General features: G+C 43.1%; 1 protein-coding gene across 3 annotated transcripts in view; it reads left to right on the forward strand.

Moving 5' to 3' along the window:
• LOC115100118 (ATP-dependent DNA helicase PIF1-like) overlaps positions 1–25,577 on the forward strand; it is a gene marked incomplete at its 5' end in the record, with an annotated part of 57,057 nt that continues 31,480 nt past the window's right edge. Inside the window, 9 exon segments of one of the 3 annotated variants that reach the window (XM_029618348.1) lie at positions 1–424; positions 2,539–2,668; positions 3,094–3,219; positions 3,831–3,984; positions 9,858–9,972; positions 11,789–11,895; positions 15,453–15,592; positions 20,518–20,624; positions 23,817–23,904. In XM_029618348.1, the coding sequence (XP_029474208.1) occupies positions 1–424; positions 2,539–2,668; positions 3,094–3,219; positions 3,831–3,984; positions 9,858–9,972; positions 11,789–11,895; positions 15,453–15,592; positions 20,518–20,624; positions 23,817–23,904 (1,391 nt within the window). 3 annotated transcript variants of the gene reach the window in all.

Genomic DNA, 25,577 nt, shown 5'->3' on the forward strand with positions numbered 1-25,577 from the left:
AGTCAGTGATGGCAAGCTGCCACAGAGTTTTGTCCTCAGACAAATTCGGGTCTTTACTCGCTTTGTTCGAGACGGAAAAAGCTCCATCCAACTGATTTCTGAGAATATTCAGCTCCTCTTTGCTAATTGCCCTCCGGAGAAACTCAAAATGTTCATGAAGACACTTCTGATAAAGCACAAAGCTGCTGAAAGTGTGGCAGAACCTATCACAGATCGAACACGCCTGCTGTCTTGCCTACCTCGAAGCTTTGAGACAATTAGTCCTGTCCAGATACGAGATGTACAACAAGCCAATGAGCAGCAAGCCAAAGCTAACTCTGAGACCCCCAAAAAAGTAAAAAGATGTTGGAACAATTCAATCAGTGGTTTTAGTAATTATGGCCAGGCAAAAAGAAAAAGATCTGAATCATCTGAAAACTGTCAGGTAAGAAGCTTTTCCTTCACTATTTCTGTACAAACATGCATATATACAGGTGCATGCATAATTACTTTGCCTTCCCCAAAGATAAGTGTGCATGGTGACCTTGAGTGAGTTGCCATAGGCATAGAGGAATCAAACTGGAGTATGCAAATTTACATCTTGCCTCTTCATAGCTGTCACTCAACCGGAGTTGGGGTTCAGTGTGCACAAGAATATGGGGCTGATTGCAAAAACACTTAATTTTTTTTTTTTCCATTATGTGGTTTTAAACTGAAATTCCTAAGTTATTTTGGCTTTTGAGATTTTACTGGCTTACAACTGCACTTTATTAATTTTTTTTTAAATTGCAAAATTACTTAGTTTGACTTGGAAAGTCCTCTCTTAAATAGGAAAAAACCATTTAATGACGTTTCCATCTATTCCTATTTCATTCAGTTGGTGGCATAAAGAAGAAAAGCAAACACTCACGACAACATAGGTAGCAAACCTCAAACCTACCATACCATTGCAATACTAACTTTCAGGATTCACGCAGAAATAATCATACCTATGAAAGAGCATCACTAAAAGGATTACGCCAGCTAGTACAATAAAAATGCATGAACAAGACTGCTACAGACCCCTAGACACTAGCAGAATACATCAGCTCGCCTCGATCACACTTACAGAACGCAGAGAGACGTCACTAAATGCAGAATTGTTAACCACAAACTAAAATTGTTCCCACCTCACAGCCAAGCAGCCAGCCTCTAGCACATTCAGTGCAAAATCAGTTTTAAAATCAATGCATGATGCAAACATTCCCTTTGAGTACAAATTCATTTTCTGTATTACATTTTAATTCCTACTCAAAGATACATAATTCCCTCATGGGTACTGTTTAATTACATCAGACTTTAATCCAGGGAAAAATTTAGGAACAGACAACACAGGCACACGCCTTGCGCTCCAAATTCTGAAGACAACCACAAACTTGGACTCCCTTTGCTGCTGTCTGATTTCTGGGGGCAAAATTTCCCATCCTAATTCTCTAGCTTTGGGTGCCAATTATTAATTTTGGATCTGCTTGAAATACCCCACAGCCTTCCCCTTCCAACACTTCTTCTCCCCAAACTCAAACCTAGCTCACTCTTCCTCCACCTGCTCGACTCCCAGCTTACTCCTTCCCTCCATTACCAGGCTCAACCCCTCCATCTGCTCAATACCCGACCTGATTTCCTCCCTGCCAACTTTTCTTCCTACTTCCTCCCGCTGCTCAGTGCTCTGCCCGGTTTGCCTTGCTCCCCTGTGACCCTCCACTCCTTAGCTAAATGCCCCGTCCAGTTTCCTCTGCTCCCTTTTTCCCCTCACTCCCTCTGCTCAGTGCTCTGCACAGTTTGCTCTACTCCCTTTTTTCACTCCCTCCCTCTGCACAGTGCCCTGCCCAGTCTGCTCTGCTCCCTTTTTCCCCTCACTCCCTCTGCTCAGTGCCCTGCCCAGTTTGCTCTGCTTTCTTTTTTCCCTCCCTCTCTCTGCTCAGTGCTCTGCCCGGTTTGCCTTGCTCCCCTGTGACCCTCCACTCCTTAGCTAAATGCCCCGTCCAGTTTGCTCTGCTCCCTTTTTCCCCTCACTCCCTCTGCTCAGTGCTCTGCACAGTTTCCTCTGCTCCCTTTCCCCTCTCTCCCTCTGCTCAGTGCTCTGCCAAGTTTGCTATGCTCCCTTTTTTCCCTCCCTCTCTCTGCTCAGTGCTCTGCCCAGCTTGCTCTGCTCCCTTTTTTCCCCTCCCTCTCTCTGCTCAGTGCTCTGCCCAGTTTGCTCTGCTCCCTTTCCCCTCCCTCTGCTCAGTGCTCTGCCCCCTTTCCCCTCCCTTAATGCCATTCATGTGGGTAAAGCACTACTTTATCCACAAAAGTCTCTCTTTTAAAGTATCCTCCCTAGAGCCTGTAACTGAAGGGCTTACATATTTTTAGTCTGCTGATTACAGCAGACTTTAAACACATAACCTCCTAAATGCCTAAAACATGTATTGGCATAGAAACGGTAGGAGCCTTCATATTGAGAGTGCTGGCCCAATTGTCACCAGACTGCTGCTAGAAGTTACTTGTCCTGCCTATTTGTGAAGGTTGTTTTTCTTTTAGACGGTTGATGTGAAAGCCTTGAAGAAGCCTGCTCTGACGATGCCCCCACGTCTGAAGCTCTCGCTAGAGCAGTCTCTGATCCTGAGTGCTGTGATGGATAGGAAGAATGTCTTTTTCACAGGTAGTGCTGGTAAGAGCCGCTATTCCAGGGAATGTAAATCACATTTAAAAAAGCATTGATGCCGCTGTGAGTATGTGAGCAGCGGGAGAGACTGCTTTTTTTCCATTTTCAGGGTTTTAGGGAACGATTTTGTGTTTGCTGACCCTGGAGACTTGAGTTTGTTCTGTACACCTAGCTATTGGCAGGGGTGACAGCAGTTCATGGGAGTGAGGGAGTGATTTGTAACCATTGATCAGTGATAGCCATTTCTTCACTTGTGCCAGGCTTCAGAGGGAGCAGCCAGAGGATTGTCCTACGATGACTACATTTTACAGATGGGAAAGGGATACCCTCAAATGGTTCTTCCCTTTATAAAATGCATTATGGTAGATTGGGCTAGAAGCCTATTGTAGGGAAGGAGATTGCTATTAAAAGCTGTAATCTATATTCTTAAGGTACTGGGAAATCCTATCTGCTGAAGAAGATTGTAGGGTCTCTGCCCCCTGAGAGTACCTATGCCACTGCTAGTACCGGTGTGGCTGCTTGCCACGTTGGGGGAACCACACTTCATTCTTTTGCAGGTGAGGGATAAAATACTGCTGGACCTGGCATGTTGGGAAAAAATGAGGTTGATATTGGGGTGGGGTAAAATGGAAATGGGAGGGCTAGATGAGGGATGTGGTTGAGTTTGTGGGTATCTTCAGGGAGCAGTATTATTTAAGGGTGAATAGTCTGGCAGACTTGGTGGAAGAGGGCAGACATGGGCTAACCTGCTGAAGACAGTTTATAGTAAAATGATGAATTGGGAGCTGAACTTAAGCTGTTCCTTAGATGAATAATGTGCTATTGAAGATCACATGCTGTTTTACTACAACGGCTTGTATAGTTTTGTGCCTTCAGGTTAAGTTCTTGGATGGCTTATTTTGCTGAGAAGAGCATTGCAGGTGGATGTTAATATGTGCGACAGTTAGACAAGCAATAGGTTTAAGTCGGTTGGGCTGAATAGGTCTATGGCCATGGAATAGATGAGGTGGACAGCAGTGCTGCAAGCCATTGCTGTTGGTCATGATTGGGGTAATATTCAGGCTTAAATTTCTAATTGCGCTAATCTAGTTTTCAGGGCCTTACTGGGGAATGTAATAATGGCTGTGATGTACTATTCTTTTGGTTTTTATATTGCTGTGCTTCTAAGGCATTGGTTCTGGAAAAGCACCATTGGATCAGTGCATTGGGTTGGCAAACAGACCTGGAGTGCGCCAGCATTGGCTCAGCTGTCAACATCTTATCATTGATGAAATTTCCATGGTGGAGGGGGAGTTTTTTGATAAACTAGAAGCAGTTGCCAGGTGAGTAATAACAAAGTGAAATTTTGTGCCTTACTGGGCTCTCGGTCCACATCCTGCTCACAAAGCTGAACTATTGTAATTCTGCCTGTGCTAGTCTATTGATTTCAGTGTTGAGAGCTTTGTAAATTGTTCAGAACTCAGAGGCAAGAATACTCAACTGAACTTCTCATCATGAGCATATTACACCCCGCCCACCAGCCATCTTACAGTCACTCCACTTGCTTCCTGTCCACTGGAGTAGTGGTCCCCAACCCTGTCCTGCCTCCATAACATGCAAATTTTCTCTCGTGCATATTCATTGTGGATATCCTGAAAACCCGACTGACTGGTGGGCTCCCTAGGACAGGGCTTGGGACCACTGAACAGGAGGATACAATTTAAGATCCTGACATTGATACTCAAAGGCCTTAGCAGTGATGGGGCAGGAGCAATCCCTTGTCCCTCCTGCCCTCCTGTCATTCTTCCTTAAAGATGCACTGGTGCGCTTCTGCCATGGAAGGAGGAGGGGAGGAAACAGCTATTACATACCTAAGGAGCACATTTTAGCCTCAAACACCCCCCCAAAATCGAAAGAGGAGTCAGCATTGCATGTGAAAGCGTAAGAGCGTAAGTTTTTATTTGTGTTTAGCAAGACCCCTCTGCTGTGGCCTTCCTGATGTGGGCTCTGGAAACAGACTCGATGGGGTTAGGTCAATGGAAACGCATTGGGGATGGGAGAAGTGGAAATGAAGCCAGAGTCACAGGAAGGGAAGGGATGAGTGCCAGCTCCAGATATGGGAAAGGACAGATACTCGCTGCTTGAACACTGCAGCAGGAACAAAAGTGTGTGTGTGTTAGAAAGCGAAAGAATGGGTGCGGAAAGCAAAAGTAGGACTGTGCTGTGGGACCGGCACTGATCGAGGAGAAAAGCAGGGAAGTGGGGGAGCATAAAAATGGGAAGAAAGAGGGGCCAGCAAGGGGAGAACGTAAGAATATGGGGGAGAGGGAGTAAGAGTAGACTAAGGTGGAAGATTTAGAGGTGGGGAGAGTGGGGGATGATTGAGAGGCAAGAATAAGAAATGGGAAAAGATAGCTGATATGGGAAAGGAAGTGAACAAATTGAGAGATAAAGAAATGAAAGAGTAGGGGTAAGGAGGTGAGAACTGAAAGATGAGAAAAGAGATGGAAGCTGAGAAGAGAATGAAGAGAGAGTGAGCTTGGGTCCTGGTGGTGCTGGCAGCAGAATTAGTAGTTGCTCATGGAGGTGGGGGAGGGCAGCACCCGACACCACCCCCACAGCCACTCACGTGCAACAATTATTTATTTATGTATTTATGTAAATGAAGAGAGAGTGAGCTGGCAGCAGATTTAGTGGTTGCTCATGGAGGTAGGGGAGGGCAGCATCCCACACCACCCCCACAGCCGCTCACGTGCTACATTCATTTATTTATGTATTTATGTAAATGAAGAGAGAGTGAGCTGGCAGCAGAATTAGTGGTTGCTCATGGAGGTAGGGGAGGGCAGCATCCCACACCACCCCCACAGCCGCTCATGTGCTACATTTATTTATTTATGTATTTATGTAAATGAGGAGAGAGTGAGCTGGCAGCAGAATTAGTGGTTGCTCATGGAGGTAGGGGAGGGCAGCATCCCACACCACCCCCACAGCCGCTCACGTGCAACAATTATTTATTTATGTGTTTTTATGTAAATGAAGAGAGAGTGAGCTTGGGTCCTGGTGGTGCTGGCAGCAGAATTAGTAGTTGCTCATGGAGGTGGGGGAGGGCAGCACCCGACACCACCCCCACAGCCACTCACGTGCAACAATTATTTATTTATGTATTTATGTAAATGAAGAGAGAGTGAGCTGGCAGCAGATTTAGTGGTTGCTCATGGAGGTAGGGGAGGGCAGCATCCCACACCACCCCCACAGCCGCTCACGTGCTACATTCATTTATTTATGTATTTATGTAAATGAAGAGAGAGTGAGCTGGCAGCAGAATTAGTGGTTGCTCATGGAGGTAGGGGAGGGCAGCATCCCACACCACCCCCACAGCCGCTCATGTGCTACATTTATTTATTTATGTATTTATGTAAATGAGGAGAGAGTGAGCTGGCAGCAGAATTAGTGGTTGCTCATGGAGGTAGGGGAGGGCAGCATCCCACACCACCCCCACAGCCGCTCACGTGCAACAATTATTTATTTATGTGTTTTTATGTAAATGAAGAGAGAGTGAGCTTGGGTCCTGGTGGTGCTGGCAGCAGAATTAGTAGTTGCTCATGGAGGTGGGGGAGGGCAGCACCCGACACCACCCCCACAGCCACTCACGTGCAACAATTATTTATTTATGTATTTATGTAAATGAAGAGAGAGTGAGCTGGCAGCAGATTTAGTGGTTGCTCATGGAGGTAGGGGAGGGCGGCATCCCACACCACCCCCACAGCCGCTCACGTGCAACAATTATTTATTTATGTATTTATGTAAATGAAGAGAGAGTGAGCTGGCAGCAGAATTAGTGGTTGCTCATGGAGGTAGGGGAGGGCAGCATCCCACACCACCCCCACAGCTGCTCACGTGCAACAATTTATTTATGTATATATTTATTTAAAGTTTTTTCTAGACAGACATTCCTTGGGTACATCACATCAGTTTACATTTTACATAAAAGCAGCGTATGAGCTTTACAAAAAACTCTCTTCAAAACATAATAACATAACAGCGGTTGCATAAATAACATAAATAAATAATATATAAATAAAGTAGTAAAGGGTTTGGGTATTACATGATTAAATTGGAACAATCAGCTGTTTACATTGAGAAGATTAATATAGTTTAGGTATCACATGAGATAATCAGCTATTTAATTGGTGAAAATGAAATAATAAAGTAAGGTTATATAGGTTTAGGTAAAATATAACATCATAAGAGGGAGTCAACTATTTACATGGCTATGGGAAGTAGCAGGTGCTAAAAAGTGTTAGGCAAGGTAGAAGTGAGGTGGCGATATTGCTGGGGTGGCTACTGAATGGAGTGACAGGTGAAAGAGCGAGTAGCATCTGTAGTCTTGTTTGCATAGCCAGGTTTTCAGTTTTTGCTTGAACTTTTTAGGGCAGTGCTCTAGGCGTAGGTCAGTAGGCTTGGTGTTCCAGCTAGTAGACCCTGCAATGGAAACAGCTTGTTCTTTTGTGGCGGTGTGAAGAGTGAGTTTTGGAGAGGGAGTATGTAGGGTTGCCAGATATTGGGATCTGGTGGGTCTATTGGGGGTGTGGAAACGTAATGACTCATTAAGCCAGTACATATTTTGATTGTGTAAGGTTTGGTGTATTATGGAGAGGGTCTTATAGTGAATTCGTGATGAGATTGGGAGCCTATGAGGTTCTTTGAGAATAGGGGTGATATGTTTGGGCAGCAGCATTCAGTAGCATTTGGAGAAATGATATCGTATTTTTAGGAAGGCCTAGAAGGGAGGGTATTGCAGTAGTCTATTTTAGAGAAAATGGTGCAGAAGTCATTGAAGTGTAGGAGGTTCTAAGTTTTTGGTTTTTTTTTTACGGTGTGCAGCTTGAAATAGCAATCTTTCAATATGAAGCTGATAAATTTCTTTAAATGAAGTTGATTATCGATGATGACACCTAGGTCTCGGATGTGTTTCGAAGTGGAGATTGTAGGGGAGGGTGTTGTGTTGGGGTGAAATGATCATGATTTCTGTTTTAGCTGTATTGAGTGCAAGGTTGAGGCTGGAGAGGAGTTTGTTGATTGCAATGAGGGAGGTTCCCAGGTTTTAAAGGATTTAGATAAAGTCTCGGTTATAGGGATGAGGATTTGTACGTCGTCAGCGTAAATAAAGTGAGGAAGACTGATTTCAGAGAGGAGGTTACAGTGGTAATAGATGTTGAAGAGAGTAGAGGATAAAGAAGAGCCTTGTGGGACACCTTGGGATAGGTCAATTGCTTTACATTCAGTGTTAACTATCTTAACTCTGTATTGTCTGTTGTTAAGGTAGGATTCGAACCAGCGTAGCGGGGTACCTGGGATGCCGATTTCAGAGAGTCTGTCGAGTAGGATGTTGTGGCTAATGGTATCAAAGGCGGATGATGTGTAAAGTAATGCCAGGATGTATGACTGGCCTTTGTCTTGACCTTTGGGATTAAATCTTTCAGTTACCAGGAGGGTTTCTGTACTGAAGTACTTTTGGAAGCCAAATTGAGATGGGAAGGAGGATGTTATGTTTATCTAGATAGTCGGTTAGTTGATTGACTACTTTTTAGAGAATATTTGAATGGAAGGGTAGGTTAGAGATTGGGCGATAGTTGGTAAGATCTTAAGGGTCAAGGTTCGGTTTCTTTAGGATAGGTTTGACTATAGCTTGTTTTAGTGCATTTGGAACAGTTACAAGAGAAATTGAAAGGTTGATGATGTTGGCTATTGGCTGGGATATGATGTTCGGAATGGATAGGAGGGATTTGGTAGGAATTGAGTCTGATGGGTGTAAATGAAGGTTTCAATTTTTTTGGAGTACTATTTCATTGGATGCAGTGGTCTCAAACACATTTAGCATGACAGGTGGATTTTTTGGAAGGGTTTAGGGTGAGAGGGGGCTTTTTAAAAGCGTGTCATGAGTTTAGATATTTTATCATGAAAGAATTGTGCTAAGTCTTCACATTTTGCTTTGGCGTCCTCGTCAGCTATGGGTGCTAGGGAAGTTTTGGTTAGATCTGAGACATATGTGAATAGGGCTCTTGTGTTAAATAGTAGGTTGTGGATTCTCTGGGACAGATTTTAAAAGGGTTGCGCGCGTAACCATGTTAACCTCGCTCCTACGCGCACCGAGCCTATTTTGCATAGGCCCGGCGAAACGCGCAAGCCACGGGATGAGCGTATGTCCCAGGGCTTGAAAAAAGGGGCGGGGAATTCCAGGGGCGGTCCAGGGGTGAGGGCAGGGCCGAGGGCAGGAGCCTCCAGGCACAGCGGCCAGGAGTCTTATAAGATAAAGGTAAACGGGATTTAGGTAGAGCTGGGAGGCGGGTTAGGTAGAGGAAGGGAGGAGAAGGTGGGGGGGGGGGGGGCGCGGAGGGAATAGCCACTGCTATTAATTGCATCAGTAGCATGGGATCTTCTTAGTGTTTGGGTAATTGCCAGATTCTTATGGCCTAGATTGGCCACTGTTGGAAACAGGATGCTGGGCTTGATGGACCCTTGGTCTGACCCAGCATGGCATTCTCTTATGTTCTTATGCTATTACTTTTCAAAATGGCACTTGCCAAGCTAAAGAAGGTGCCGTTTTGTTGTATGGCCATCACCATTTTGAAGAATAGCAGCAACGGGGCAGGAGTAACTGAGGATTTCTGCTGCACTCTGTAACCCACAGATTTGGATCTCCAGGGGAGAGTGCCCTGCCAAAGTCTCTATTTTTGGGTGTGGAGTGGGGGCTGTCTGTGCCTTCAAATGTATTTTTTAAATTATTATTGTCAGATGTGTGCCTCTAGATGGGAGAAGAAAGGAAGAGAGGGGGAAGTGGGTGGCAGCAGAGGTTCATTGATTTGCCCCCTCCAACCATAACCACAGCTCCTGGGTACTCATCCAAGATAATTTGAAAAAGGAAGGAATAACTACTTGCAGGCGATCAGGCTTGGAGAACGGTGGTAAGGGCAATGAAGGGTGATAAGCAGAGCTAGAGTAGTATAGACGGGGCAATTGGGTAGGCCAAATTTGCCCTCCTCTGCCGGCATTACTATGTTGTTCCCAATGTGATCTGGGAAGGTTGGTTTTTGAGAATGAACAAGTAATATACCCCTGTGACAGAAAGTAAACTTGGTGACCATTTCTCAATCAATGTTAGTCTGTAAGGTGCCACCAGCATCTGTATCATCTTGGTTTTTTATTGTATTTGCAGAGCTGTCCGGAGGAGAGAGGATCCATTTGGAGGTATCCACCTCATAATCTCTGGAGATTTCTTACAGCTTCCCCCAGTTATGAAGACAAGTGAAAAAACAAAGTTCTGCTTTCAGGTTAGAAACCTTTGTTTGGCTACCCCTGAAGGGAAGCCTGGCTCCCTTTCTCTTCTGCTAGGGACAGTTACGGGTCTCATATCCTCTGCCCAGCCTTACAGGCTTCATGACATCTCCTTCTGTCCAAGCACAGTGCCCTCTGACCTTATGAATATGATGCTGCTGTTTTGCTACTCCCTCAGCACTCTTCTTCAGATACTTTGGATTCAGTATTATGACTGGGACAAGGAGAGTAAGCTATAAATTTTCAAACTTAAAAAGAAAGATCAGTGTTTCCTCATCTTTCTAAGGCAGCTAGGAGCATCATCTAGATTTCTTCAACTGAGTTTAGGCAAAAGATTGTCAAGTTGGCAGTGCAAGGTCACACACCTTTTGAAGTAATTGCACTTTCGAACTTATTTGCATGGACACTTCTGGTTTATGCCTCTTTTGTGGGCAGACCTTGCGCCTGGGAGTAAGCATTTACATTCATAGAACACGTTTTAGCCAGCAAGATCTTGTTGTATGTTACGTGTATGGTCATTTGTGGAGAGTAGCTTCCTGTATTTGTTATATAAGAACATGCCATACTAGGTCAGACCAAGGGTCCATCAAGCCCAGCATCCTGTTTCCAACAGAGACCAATCCAGGCTTATATAAGTACCTGCAGAGTACCCAAAAACTAAGACTATCACATGCTACTTATGCTAATAATAGCAGGGGCTATTTTCTAAGTTAACTTGATTAACAGCAGGTAATGGACTTCTCCAAGAACTTCTCCAAACCTTTTTTTAAAACCAGCTACACTAACTGCACTAACCACATCCTCTGGCAACAAATTCCAGAGTTTAATTGTGCGTTGAGCGAAAAAGAACTTTCTCCGATTAGTTTTAAATGTGCCCCATGCTAACATGGTTTTAAATGTGCCTCCTAGTCCTATTATCCGAAAGATTAAATAACCAATTTACAATTACCCGTTCTAGACCTCTCATGATTTTAAACACCTCTATCATATCCCCCCTCAGCCGTCTCTTCTCCAAGCTGAACAGTCCTAACCTCTTTAGTCTTTCCTCATAGGGGAGCTGTTCCATCCCCTTTATCATTTTGGCAGCCCTTCTCTGTAGCTTCTCCATCGCAATTATATCTTTTTGAGATGCAGCGACCACAATTGTACACAGTATTCAAGGTGCGGTCTCACCATGGGGCGCTACAGAGGCATTATGACATTTTCCATTTTATTAACCATTCCCTTCCTAATAATTGCTAACATTCTCTTTGCTTTTTTGACTGCTGCAGCACACTCAGCCGATGATTTTAAAGTATTATCCACTATGATGCCTAGATCTTTTTTCTGGGTGGTAGTTACCCCTAACCCTAACCCTGGTGTGGATATGACCCTAAACACACAGCCTTTGTTAGGGGTGTATAGACCCAGCTATAGCAATCTTATACACCGCCTTTCCTCTCAGAATGTAGGTAAAGGGGATTTTGCATGCACAGCTACCCCTGATGGTGGAACTGACAAAAACGAACTTAAGGTTTGACAGGTTTCAGGTGATCACAGCTGGGCTATATCCTGAGCCGCGTGGACAGGACTAGCTGGGAGGCTGGGTGGAGCAGTGGATCTTTTGCTGTCATTACTGTATTACTCTTCCATCTCTTGTACACAGTGTGCAAGAAAAGGAGCCTCCTCCTGACTTGTCACCTGGGCCTCTGGCTCTTCCCTCTTTAGAACTGCATCACACACTCCTTTGAAAATGCTGTCTCTCTGTTTGTGCAGCCGTTATTTATTTGAATTATTCATTTCTGGAGACGTGCTTTTCCTGTATTTGAATAGGCAAAGAGCTGGAAGAAATGTATCCAGCTGAATATGGAACTGACCGAAGTGAGGAGGCAAACGGAGAAAACCTTCATCTCTCTCCTGCAAGCCATTCGCTTAGGCATGTGAGTGTCTGTCTGACAGGGAACTAGCAGAGCTTGCTAAGCAGCTTTAACTTTCTGTGTCTGACCTGAAAGAGAGGAGCTTATATATCTGCTTGTTTAATGATTTCCCTTTGCTGTAACTGGCCCTCCTGCTCCCGATTTAAGCAGCTCAGGGCAGCTGCCACAGGAGCAGGCCTCAAAATTCACCTCAGCAAACTGTCCCGCTGTCCTAGTTCCTCTTCACCCATTCCTTTCTTCTCGTTCCTTGTAAGCTCCTAAGCTTTGCTGGTCAAGTCAAGGGCAGTGATCTGATGTTTCACAGCCCCGAGGTCAGATCTCAGGAGCTCAAATCTCTGCTCCCTCTTATGTCGGCACCATCTTGACATCATTCATCAGACTCACCTGTTTGGGTTAAATATTCCATATTATAGGCCTCACAACTGACAATGTTCTATCTCTTGTTTATGCTAATTGTGACATTTTTGACGAAGGAACATCCAACAAACCTTTATTCATGGAGCTCAATGCTCAAGGAAGTTGATAAATGTGTAGTATTGATGAGATGCAGGTTAGAGAAACACTTCATTAATTGATGGATCAACATCAAAATCTGATATTGGATCCTAAACAGGTTAGGTAAGTAGTTTAGTGAGTACAGCACTGGTGAGATGTGATCCTTATGGGAGTTCCAGTTAATATATTGGCAGTTGTATTTTATAATAACTATAGTGATTTTAATGAACAAGCTGGGAGGCCCATTAATAAAGAATTACAATAATTTATGCCAGAAAAGATTAAGACCTGCAGAATTGTACAAAAGTATTCTGCCTCTAACAGTGGTTTTAATCTCCACAAGATGTATAATTAAATAAACCCAGTCTTAATTAACTTAAATAATTAAATAAACCCAGTCTTAATTAACTTAATGTTAACCTTCATTGATAGTTTCTTGTCCATTAGGATCCCCAAATTCCTTACACAAGATAGAATCAAAATCTTATGATCATTTAAAATCAAATTAATTTAGCATTTCTGATTTCAATTTATGGCTAATTATAATAGCTTCAGTTAATTTTAGGTTTAAAGTTAACCTATTATTAAATAACTATGGGTTATAGTGTCAATTGTCCACAGTGGTGCATGGGCACCACCAACTTTAAAATGGGCTGTGCCATTCACCACCAACTTGAGAAGCCATAGCTTCTTCCCCTGGCTCTCCCCCCACAACTGTGCTGCTAACCACCAGCACCACTAATGTTTCCTCTAAGCTGCGCATGTGCGCTTTTCCACAAGTTTTCCTGTTGGCGCACATACCTGACTGGGCCATGGCAGACCCCAACCTGCCATGGCCTGAAGTGAAGAAGAGACCGACAGGGCTGTGGCGGTCCGATCCTGCTACGGCCTGAAGCAATGAGGAGGCCTGGGGACCATGGCTAACCCCATCCTGCCACAGCCAGGCTGTGTATACTTGTATGTTTATGTCGGTATGAGAGCTTGTGGGTATGTATAGATGTCTGTGAGAGCCTACATATATGTGTGTTTGTGTGCGAGCCGGTGGGTGAATGTATATGTCTGTAAGGTAGCCTGCACGTGTGAGAGCCTGTGTGCGTATCTGTGTGAGATCTTGTGTGCCTGTGGGAGTGTGTATATGTCTGTGCAAAACCCTGTATATGTGGGAGCCTGTGTAAATATATTGTGTGAGATCGTGTGTGCCTGTGAGATCATGTGGTGGGTGGGTGTGTGTGTGTTAAAGAGCCTGAATGTGTGAGAGGCTGTGTGTATGTCTGTGTTTAGAGACTATGTGTATCTGTTGTGTATCTGGAGAGCCTGTGTGTGTGTTTGAGTGCGTGCCTGAGAGTTTGAGTGTCACAAACAGGCTCTCACAGGCACATATGCACACAGTGTGTGTGTGTGTGTGTGTGTGTGTGTGTGTGTGTGAAAGCATTGGCATGTATATGATTGAGGAGTGTCTGAAAGAATGAATGTTTTAGCATGTGTGGTTGAGTGAGGGAGAGAGAGAAGATAGTTCGTGCAGTCCTACATCCCCTAATGCGCGATAATCTCCAATTGATCAGAAATCAAAAGATCCCAGGTATAGAAATTGGGAAACTTTTAAAATACTTATTAGTTTTAATTATTGAGTGTAATTTTATGTTTCTGTTGTGTTTAAATGTTTATTTTTTTATATTAGAACATTTAGTTATTGCATATTTTATTCATCAGAGGTTTTGAAATATTTTATTGGTGTTTGGAAAATATTAGAACAAATGTGTGCAAGTTTTTTTTTTAAATTGGATATTTGTCAGCTGTTTTGACATTTAATCTTTTTATTAGCATGATTTTTAAAATGATGTTTTATATCTCCAATTTTATTGCTTGATTTTTTGAAACGAATGATGTTTCTGTTTTTCCATTTTTGCACTGCATAACACAGTTGGGCTTGTGGTTTCCAAATCAGTTTTTGTTGGCACATTTCTATTCTGTTTTAGATGAGGGTCTGCCTGTATTTTAAAGGTACAGTTCTTGTGTAACTTTAATTCTTGCTGTGAAAATGACGGTACTTGTCACTGCCTTTTACGGCATTATGGTTATCTCTTCCTCATTTCTATTTTAAATAGAAATTTGCTCTTTATTAATTTCACTTGCATACAGACAGCTGTTTTGAATGTTTTTGCAGAAAATACTTTTCCCTTCACATTTTATTGTAACTACTGTTAGTAGATTAGGTGGTTATTTTAAGGGATTAGCTAATGTTCCCTCTAAGGATTGGGTTGCTGGGAGCATAAATTTGAAAGACTTTTTACATCAAAGAAAGTCGTGCTCACAGTGAAACGTAGGAGGGTGGAATCTATTCTAGGGCACATAGCAGCAGCAAATTTTCTGGTGCACCACCAACCAGCTACTGCTCCAATATACATAATATACATACTAAAAATAATAGTCATATATTGTTATAATTCTTATACAATTGTAAATTTTTGTTACCATTTGCTTTCCGAGTACTTGACTCTGCTATCTAGCCCTTCTCCCCATAGTTTCAGTTCCCTTACGTTTTATGTAAGTTTGCATTTCTTTAGTCAATGGTTTCCCCAGTTCTATGTAAACCAATGTGATATTTATTTGAATGTCGGTATAGAAAAGTTTTAAAAATAAATAAATAAACTTCAGCAGTCACCCTACGCCCCTGTAAACAATCAACCTCTTAATTACTGACAAGTACAAAGACATCTAGTTTGAGGTGCTCCCCAGGATGCATCTACAGGAATGAAAAACCTAATATGGAACCCTAACATTGTGTAACTACAGCAAGGCTTATTTTTGCCTATATGCATCACCTTGCACTTGTCCAACATTAAATTTCATCTGCCATTTGGATGCCCAATCTTCCAGTCTCACAAGGTCTTCCCTGCAATTTATCACAATCTGCTTGTGATTTAACTACTCTGAACAATTTGAAAGGAATATTTTCAGACATCTGTCTTCGTTGCATGGTTATATAGTGACTTCTCAAATCTGATTGTATTATGTTTCAGTGTGTAACTGTACTGAGGCAAACTTTGACTATCATTTGTCCAAAGGTGCCCAGAGGAAGTGGCCCACCAGCTGATGAAGACAGCCACCAATAAGATTGAACAGGACGGCATCTTGGCAACTAGGCTCTGTACCCACAAGGATGATGTGGAACTAACCAATGTGAGAAGATTACAGCAGCTACCTGGTAAATACGCAAAAGAGAGATTCTTTTTCTCATTGTGTATCAAGCAGCAAATCACTTTAGTGGTAGGAGTTGCTATAGTGAATAGTGCAAGAATGCTGTCTGTGGATATACTTGCAGCACCTTAATTTCCTGCCTCCCCAACAGGAGGTGCTGTAACAAATGCTACAGGAGTGCTGGATGTGGGATAATTTCAGCTCCTGCAGCCCAAGCCACTCCCAGGAGGAGGTACTGAAGGGAATAGTGCAAGAGTGTTGGCTTTGGGGATGCTCATGGCTTCTGCAGACCCAGCCTATCCCACCAGATGGTACTGTAGGGTAGAAATTCCCAACCTTTTTAATGTTGCAGCCCACCCAACAGTGGGTTTATTTTGCATTGGACACCATCGCCACCTTCTCTCCCCCTCTCCCTCTCCGTGATATTACTATTTTCCCTTCTCCCATCACCCCCTTGACATCACCACCTTTTCTTTCCCCATCAGAATTGCCTCCAGCTTGCAAGAGGAATTGAGCAAGCACTATGCTTAACTAATGCTACCTCTTCTGCCAGCCTAATTCTAAACTTAGAACTGCAAGGGGCCCCTATAGTCAAATGACACCTTCCTGCCTTGCACAGTTCCTGGTTATCAGGAAGCCAACAGAGGAAGATGCAGCAGGACAAAAGCTCTGCCCCCTGATTTCTCCTGCCAGTGGAAAATGCTAGAGTACGGTAAGACGAAAGAGGTCAAGTCTTTGCTTTCAGCAACAGCAGCTGTAACTCACCCCTGTCTACTCTCTGCAGCTTGCAAATAGTGTCCCCTACACCCTACCAGTTGGGATCCTCTTAGGTAGGTAATGGTGCAGGACTGATGGCTTTGGTGGCATTCCGGTCTTTCTTAGCAGGAGGAACTGTAGGGAGAGGTGCAGGAGTGCTGGCTGCAGGAAGAGCTCATAGCTTCTGCGATCACAGCCTTTCTATCTTATGTATATGTGGGCAGTACTGTGCTGAGACAGTGCTGTATGTCCTAGAGAAAAATGTGCATGCACAATACTGCGCCTAAGGTGGCATTATGTATCCCAAAGGAGTTGTCCCCTAATAAAAAGATCTTGGTATCATTGTGGATTAGCACAAAATTATTTGGTGGAGAGCAGGTACCCCTTTCGCCTCGTCCGCCTCCCGACTGCTGACTCCTTCGTGCGGCCGGCACAGACCTGCCGGGGTCCAAAGGAGTGCTCTTCTGAGCCACATGGCCGTCTGCTTGTAATTTAACTACTCTAACCAATTTTGTATCATCTGCAAATTTGATTATCTAATCGTCTTATTTCTTTCCAGACCATTTATAAATATATTGAAAAGTAAGGGTCCCAATACAGATCCCTGAGGCACTCCACTGTCCACTTCCACTGTTCATTTAATCCTACTCTCTGTTTCCTGTCTTTTAGCCAGTTTGCAATCCACGAAAGGACATCGCCACCTATCCCATGACTTTTTACTTTTCCTAGAAGCCTCTCATGAGGAACCTTGTCAAAAGCCTTCTGAAAATCCAAGTATACTACATCTACCGGTTCACCTTCCTAGTTTAGTCCACTCTGATCAAGTAGGATTTATTTCAGGGCGCCTGGCAGCTGACAATGTTCGCAGAATAGTTGACATTGTTGACCTGGTCCACCACACTAACACTCCTGCAGTACTTTCATCCCTAGAAGCCCTAGATGCCGAAAAGGCATTTGATTTAGTTCATTGGCCTTTTTTATTCAAGGCGCTAATACGAATGGGATTTGACACCTACTTTACAAATTGGATTATGAAGCTTTATGACCACCCCATGGCTAGAGTGAAGGCTAATGGTGGCTATGGGGACCTATTTCCATTTGGGCAGGGCACGAGACAGGGTTGACCGTTGTCACCATTACTGTTCACCTTATTTTTTGAACCTTTCATAACATGAACAAGGGGAGATAATATGATCCTGGGAATCAAGAAGGGTCTCCAACATTTCAAAATATCACTCTTCGCAGACGATATTGTGCTCCTACTCACAGACCCTTCCTCTTCCCTTCCAGGCACCATGAAGGAATTAGCTAACTTTAGCACAGCCTCAGGTCTCAAAGTGAACTATAATAAATCGGAAATACTAAATCTTACCTTCCCCAAGACCGCGGTACCAATCCTTAAGAACCAGTATCCTTTCAAATGGGCGAAGACAGCTTTAAAGTATTTGGGTGTACGTATTGGGTCTCACGCAAACCAGCTGTTTACACTGAATTATACCCCTCTTATTCAGTCCATTCGTGGGGACATGGAGCGATGGTCTAGATCACGCTTTCTTGGTTGGGTCATATAGTCATCTTTAAAATGAATGTTTTATCCCAGTTATTATATTTTTTCACCACCATTCCCATCCTCATCCCTTCTTTCCTGTGGCAACAACTAATTTGTGGCTTCATCTGGCGCAAACAGCCACCAAGGGTATCTAGGGCAATATTATATCTCCCAAAGAGCAGAGGTGGATTGAATGTGCCGAATGTAACTTGGTACTACTGTGCAGCCCAGCTACGAGCATTGGAAGTTCTCCTTAGAAACACACCTGTCCCACAATGGGTTTTACTGGAACAAGCGATGCTAGGGGATGTGCCATTGTCTGCGTTACCCTGGCAACATAAGGCCACATGGAGTACGATTTCTTACCTACCTTGTGCTCTGGACACAACTCTTAGAGGGGTAGATTTTTAAAAACTGCGCGATCGCGTACTTTTGTTTGCGCAGCAGGCGCAAACAAAAGTACGCTGGATTTTATAAGATACGCGCATAGCCGCGCGTATCCTCTAAAATCCTGGATCGGTGCGCGCAAGGCTGCCGATTTTGGGCAGCCGGCGCGCGCCAAGCCGCGCAGCCTGCCTCCATTCCCTCCGAGGTCGCTCCGAAATCGGAGTGGCCTCGGAGGGAAAGCTCTTTCGCCCTCCCCTCACCTTCCCCTCCCTTCCTCTACCTAACCCACCCCCCCGGCCCTATCTAAACCCCCCCCTACCTTTATCCATGGATTTAAGCCTCCCGGAGGGAGACATAAATCCACGCACGCCAGCGGGCTGCTGGCGTGCCGAGACCCGACCCGGGGGGCGGTTCCGGAGGGCACGGCCACACCCTCGGAATGCCCCGGGCCGAAACCACGCCCCCGGGCCCGCCCCCAAAACGCCGCGTCGTTCGGTCCCGCCCCGACACGCCCCCTTCCGAAAACCCCGGGACCTGCGCGCGCCGGCGGCCTATGGAAAATAGGCGCGCCGGTGCGCAAGGCCCTGCTCGCGTAAATCCAGGTGGATTTACGCAAACAAGGCTTTTAAAATCCGCCCGTTAGTGTGGAACCAATGGAAATCCTTCTTAATTGGAGTAGAACAACACACACTACTAACACATTTGTTTACTAATGCAGTTCTCCCGAGTCCCTGCAGACAAGGGCTTCCCAGATTTGGGTAGCTGCTGGCATTACCCGTCTTGAACAGATACAAGGTACAGGAGGAGCTCTGCATCTGTTACCATCTGACAGAAGTGGACTTTTTGCTGTATGCTAAATTATATCATTTTGTGGGAAGGGCGACTAGAGCTGGCATATTACGCTTATCCGGTTCTCTATTTGAAAATGTTTGTATGAATGCTCACGTCTTGTGGGGACTAATATCCAAAATATATGCCTTATTAAATAGAAGGCCTGTGGGCATCTCCAATCAACAAACCACATGGTTTGCTGACTTTGAGCACATCCTGGATAACACTGATTGGGATGACATCTTTACGGCAGCTCACAAATGCTCCATATCAGTAGGTCTGCAGGAAAATTGTTATAAGATGTTATATAGATGGCATTATACCCCTGCTACAGAGAGCTGTTGGAGGAGTTGTGGGAGTGTTGGCACGTATTATATCTGCTGGCAGTGGAAGAAGTTAAACTACTATTGGCCAAACATGCTCGCTTGGGTTTCCTCTGTTCTCCAACTGTCCCTGCAAGCAAAACCCTGGCATGTTTTATTGAACCTACCCATAGATATGATACATAAAGAGGCTCGGCGCTTTGCACAACAGGTAGTTATTGCAGCGAGAATTGAACTTGCAGCACACTGGAAATCTAATCAGATACCTAGTCTTGCCAAAGTACAGCACCGACTGCATAGCTCTTACCAACTTACCAACTTGGCCGTCTTAGCGCAGTACCCCATAACCATTTGGCATCTTTTCGTAGGGTCTGGAGACCATCTATTCATTGGTTGGAGGACCAAGTTTGAGTGGAACCCCAGAACCTCTATCATCACTCTTTTCTAGCTTGGTGGATATGATGACAAGCTTCAGTGTTTATATCCTGTGGACTAATTATATGTACTTCTGGCCTCTTCTTAAACTATTCATCATGATTATCTCACACGTTCCCTCGAATTCCCTCTGAATTTCCTATGTGCTCTTCTTTATCATTCTTTCTATTTTATTATTTTATTATTACTTGTATCCCTTACAACCTTATGTAAAGCTTTTAGTTGCCAGGTGGGGAAACCTTTCAGACATAAATTGAAGCAAATATTTGTACTTAGTTGCTATTTCTGATGTTACGCCAATCTATTTGCAGTTATGATGTTTCATTGACATTGTTGTACGTGTTATCTTTTGATCTAATAAAAATGATTTAAAAAAAGAAGCGACATAGGTGCATGTATTTAGAAAATCGTCATGTCCCTGGGTGTGGGCTGATGAATACGCGCACCTGCACGCCGGTTTTATAAGTTACTGTCTCTGTACTTTATTTTCCTTAAAAACATGCCACACAGAAACAGATGGAAATGTGTGCAGATACTTTTGAGGAGACAATAGTTAAATTATTGTGGGTAAAGAATACCTGCAGGATTTGCAAGACCGTAGGTAATTTGTCTCCATAATCTCTGTACTCTTATCTTTTTTTTGTCCACCAGGAGAAATACACACATTTGAAGCCTTAGATAGTGACCCTGTGCTAGTGAAAACTATTGATGCACACAGTCCAGTTGCTCAATTCATCCAGTTGAAGAAAGGAGCCCAGGTAAGTGCAGCACAAAGAACAAACGTTCTTGCTTGGATTTAGGCCTCTGTAAGATTGACCTCTATATTAAAGTCCTGGGTTTTTTTTTTTTTGGGGGGGGGGGAAGGGGGTTGGCAATAATTTTATTGGATTTTACCACAGAGATTAAGATCAGAGCAATACATCAGGATATACAACTTGGAAAGAAAACATCTCTATCAGCTGTAAAGCACATTCAATACATCAAAGAACATAAATTGTAATCTCAGTGTCTCCGCCTTCTCCCCCACCCTTCCCTAAAAATTCTACCCCCTATGCAATACGTTTATCACTAGTTGGACCAATAATATAAATCCTAAAGACCACAGTAAGCATTTCCTTACTGTCTAACAGGATGCAGCTAGATATCCTTCTGTATTAATAATTCAGTGTCCTTACTAACAGGATGCAGCTAGATATCCTTCTGAATTAATAATTCAGTGTCATTACTAACAGGATGCAGCTAGATATCCTTCTGTATTAATAATTCAGTGTCCTTACTAACAGGATGCAGCTAGATATCCTTCTGAATTAATAATTCAGTGTCATTACTAACAGGATGCAGCTAGATATCCTTCTGAATTAATAATTCAGTGTCCTTACTAACAGGATGCAGCTAGATATCCTTCTGTATTAATAATTCAGTGTCCTTACTAACAGGATGCAGCTAGATATCCTTCTGTATTAATAATTCAGTGTCCTTACTAACAGGATGCAGCTAGATATCCTTCTGAATTAATAATTCAGTGTCCTTACTAACAGGATGCAGCTAGATATCCTTCTGTATTAATAATTCAGTGTCATTACTAACAGGATGCAGCTAGATATCCTTCTGTATTAATAATTCAGTGTCCTTACTAACAGGATGCAGCTAGATATCCTTCTGTATTAATAATTCAGTGTCCTTACTAACAGGATGCAGCTAGATATCCTTCTGTATTAATAATTCAGTGTCCTTACTAACAGGATGCAGCTAGATATCCTTCTGAATTAATAATTCAGTGTCCTTACTAACAGGATGCAGCTAGATATCCTTCTTTATTAATAATTCAGTGTCCTTACTAACAGGATGCAGCTAGATATCCTTCTGTATTAATAATTCAGTGTCCTTACTAACAGGATGCAGCTAGATATCCTTCTGTATTAATAATTCAGTGTCCTTACTAACAGGATGCAGCTAGATATCCTTCTGTATTAATAATTCAGCGTCCTTACTAACAGGATGCAGCTAGATATCCTTCTGTATTAATAATTCAGCGTCCTTACTGTCTAACAGGATGCAGCTAGATATCCTTCTGTATTAATAATTCAGCGTCCTTACTAACAGGATGCAGCTAGATATCCTTCTGAATTAATAATTCAGTGTCCTTACTAACAGGATGCAGCTAGATATCCTTCTGAATTAATAATTCAGTGTCCTTACTAACAGGATGCAGCTAGATATCCTTCTGAATTAATAATTCAGTGTCCTTACTAACAGGATGCAGCTAGATATCCTTCTGTATTAATAATTCAGTCTCCTTACTAACAGGATGCAGCTAGATATCCTTCTGTATTAATAATTCAGTGTCCTTACTAACAGGATGCAGCTAGATATCCTTCTGAATTAATTATTCAGTGTCATTACTAACAGGATTAATTGCAGCAAGCGAGTCTGCTGTAATAATTAAATGACTGAAGGTTATTATGGGGATTGCAGGGATAAGTGAGCATCCCAGCAGGAGAGAGACTGGCACAAATTACTCAGAGTTGCAATCTCTCATGCTAGATACCTGGCTTCAGTCGAAGACTGCTGAGTGCACTTAAATATAGGAAGTGGAGAGCAGAAATGAAACCGCCCTTTTCAGGCTCAGCATGTGAAAATATGGAAACTAGAAAAGAGTTCCATCTCCCTTATAACCTCTTGGACTCAATCCTAAGAGTCCTTGGCCAAGAAACATGTCTGGAAAGAACAAGTTGGTTTTAACTTTGGAATTCTACAATATGGAGTTTATGTATGTTTTACAAATGTAAAACATACATAAAAATACAAAAATTAAAACAAATAAAATAAATCAAATAGACAAATACTTTCAAAACTATTAAAAAGTAATTTTAACAAATTAACAAAAAAATCAAATAGCGGAATTTTTGTGATTCATGACGATAGGTTCAGTAAACAGGATTGTTAGGTGATATTGAATGCAGCGGCAAAGAGATCTGTTTTTAAAGCCTTTTGAAATTCTTTTACATTTGCCAATAAACAGATTTCTTCTGGGATAGAATTCCAGAGAGTTGGTCCGGCGACAGAAAAAGCACATTTTCTTGTAAATTCTAAATGTGCAAGTTTTATAGACGGTATATCTAGCATGCATTTATCCATTGGTCTTAATTGTCTTGTTGGTTTATAAATTCTGAGAAGAGAGCAGAGCCATAATGAATTTGTATTGTATAAAAGATTGTGTATAATACTAAGAATTTTGCACGTAATGCGATAAGATATGGGAAGCCAGTGTAAATGTTTAGCATCGCTTTGGGGTAGGTTTTTAAAGATGTGTGCGCTTCCCGGCGCTTACACATAGACGCGCCGATTTTATAACATGCATGCGCTGGTGGTGCATGCCTGGAGGCCTAATTTTCAAAATGTATGTGTGGCGACGAGATCGGGCCTCTCACATCTCCCTCCCAATCCGCTCCAATTAAGGAGCGGACTGGGAGTGAACTTTCCAACCCACCTCCCTTCCCCTTTCCTCCCCACCCCTATCCTATCTAACCCCCAAAGTGTTGTTTTACCCTTTGCTCCTCTTCCACAGCAGTAGTAACTTGCGCGCGCCCGCACTTCCCCAGCACAACAGCAAATGGCCACTGTACTGGTTGCCTCCAGCCCAGCACTTCGGTGCATAACGGGGGTTACGTGAGGCCCCTTTGAAAATGTGCGCGGCCTGCGCAAGGACGGCCATACGCATAACCTCCGTTTTTTAGATGCACAGGGGATTTAAGATGCGTCCATTTGTGTACGGTGATAGTTACCACATGTATTATAAAGCACAGACATATCACTGTTTCAAATCTAAATATAGGAGACGCTACTGACAGATGGGGATGGGGGAGAACAGGAGAAATGATTTAGGAAGTAGAATAAAATGTACTTTCTATGTGATCTGGTTTTTATCCTGTATCCGCTTCTGGTTTCAGGTGATGCTCACTAAGAATCTTGATGTATCTCGTGGCCTTGTCAATGGAGCTCGAGGGGTTGTGGTTGGATTTCAACCTGAAGGCAAAGGCAAGTACCCAGGTTTTTTTGGTCAAGGAATGTCAGGGTTTTGGTTGGGTATGGAAACATTTACTCACATACCCAGAGCAGGACAGGACTAAATGGGGAGTCAAAGCTTACCTACACTATGTAACAGTACACCTGACTCAAGCTCCAAAGAAAAGGAGTTATATTTTCAGATATAATAGGGAAAAGATGGCAGGTTGCTTTGCGTGAGCAGCAGGGTTTTACAGTTGACATATTCTCAGTGTAGAGGTTGGTGGAAGTAGCGCAGTGTTGGGGTCAATTGGACAGACTTGAAGGGCCAAATGGTCTTTATCTGTTGATATATATTATAACACATAATTAGCTGTCACTTGTTCAAAGTTCCATAGAGGTGCTCCCTCTAGAGGGAGCAGATGGCCATCAGCTACTATTCTACCTTCTTATGTCATTTCAGTTTTAACCTTATTTTTTTTAAACCATACAATTATTTATGGAGTTCATTTACAGGTAATTGTGTGGTTTTTTGGGTATAAAGATAGTCTCTGTACAGAATGTGCTATCTAGGTTGGTGCTGCATGAAGGACCAGAGTTTCCTGCTAGGATAGGATAAAGCATAAAAATTGTAAGACAGTTAAATGAAGAATTTGATAAGACAGGCTAAGAGAGAATTTGAAATGAAGTTGGCTGAGGAGGCAAAAACTCACAGTAAAAACTTTTTTAAATATATCCGAAGCAGAAAGCCTGTGAGGGAGTCAGTTGGACCGTTAGATGATCGAGGGGTTAAAGGGGCACTTAGAGAAGATAAGGCCATCGCGGAAAGATTAAATGATTTCTTTGCTTCGGTGTTTACTGAAGAGGATGTTGGGGAGGTACCCGTAATGGAGAAGGTTTTCATGGGTAATGATTCAGATGGACTGAATCAAATCACGGTCAACCTAGAAGATGTGGTAGGCCTGATTGACCAACTGAAGAGTAGTAAATCACCTGGACCGGATGGTATACACCCCAGAGTTCTGAAGGAACTAAAAAATGAAATTTCAGACCTATTAGTAAAAATTTGTAACCTGTCATTAAAATCATCCATTGTACCTGAAGACTGGAGGATAGCTAATGTAACCCCAATATTTAAAAAGGGCTCCAGGGGCGATCCGGGAAACTACAGACTGATTAGCCTGACTTTCAGTGCCAGGAAAAATAGTGGAAAATGTTCTAAACATCAAAATCACAGAACATAGAGAAAGACATGGTTTAATGGAACAAAGTCAGCATGGCTTTACCCAGGGCAAGTCTTGCCTCACAAATCTGCTTCACTTTTTTGAAGGAGTTAATAAACATGTGGATAAAGGTGAACCGGTAGATATAGTATACTTGGATTTTCAGAAGGCGTTTGTCAAAGTTCCTCATGAGAGGCTTCTAGGAAAAGTAAAAAGTCATGGGATAGGTGCCAATGTCCTTTCGTGGATTGCAAACTGGCTAAAAGACAGAAAACAGAGAGTAGGATTAAATGGGCAATTTTCTCAGTGGAAGGGAGTGGACAGTGGAGTGCCTCAGGGATCTGTATTGGGACCCTTACTGTTCAATATATTTATAAATGATCTGGAAAGAAATGCGACGAGTGAGATAATCAAATTTGCAGATGACACAAAATTGTTCAGAGTAGTTAAATCACAAGCAGATTGTGATAAATTGCAGGAAGA

The sequence above is a fragment of the Rhinatrema bivittatum genome, chromosome 10, assembly GCF_901001135.1.
Source record: "Rhinatrema bivittatum chromosome 10, aRhiBiv1.1, whole genome shotgun sequence".
Classification (NCBI taxonomy): Eukaryota; Metazoa; Chordata; class Amphibia; order Gymnophiona; family Rhinatrematidae; genus Rhinatrema; species Rhinatrema bivittatum.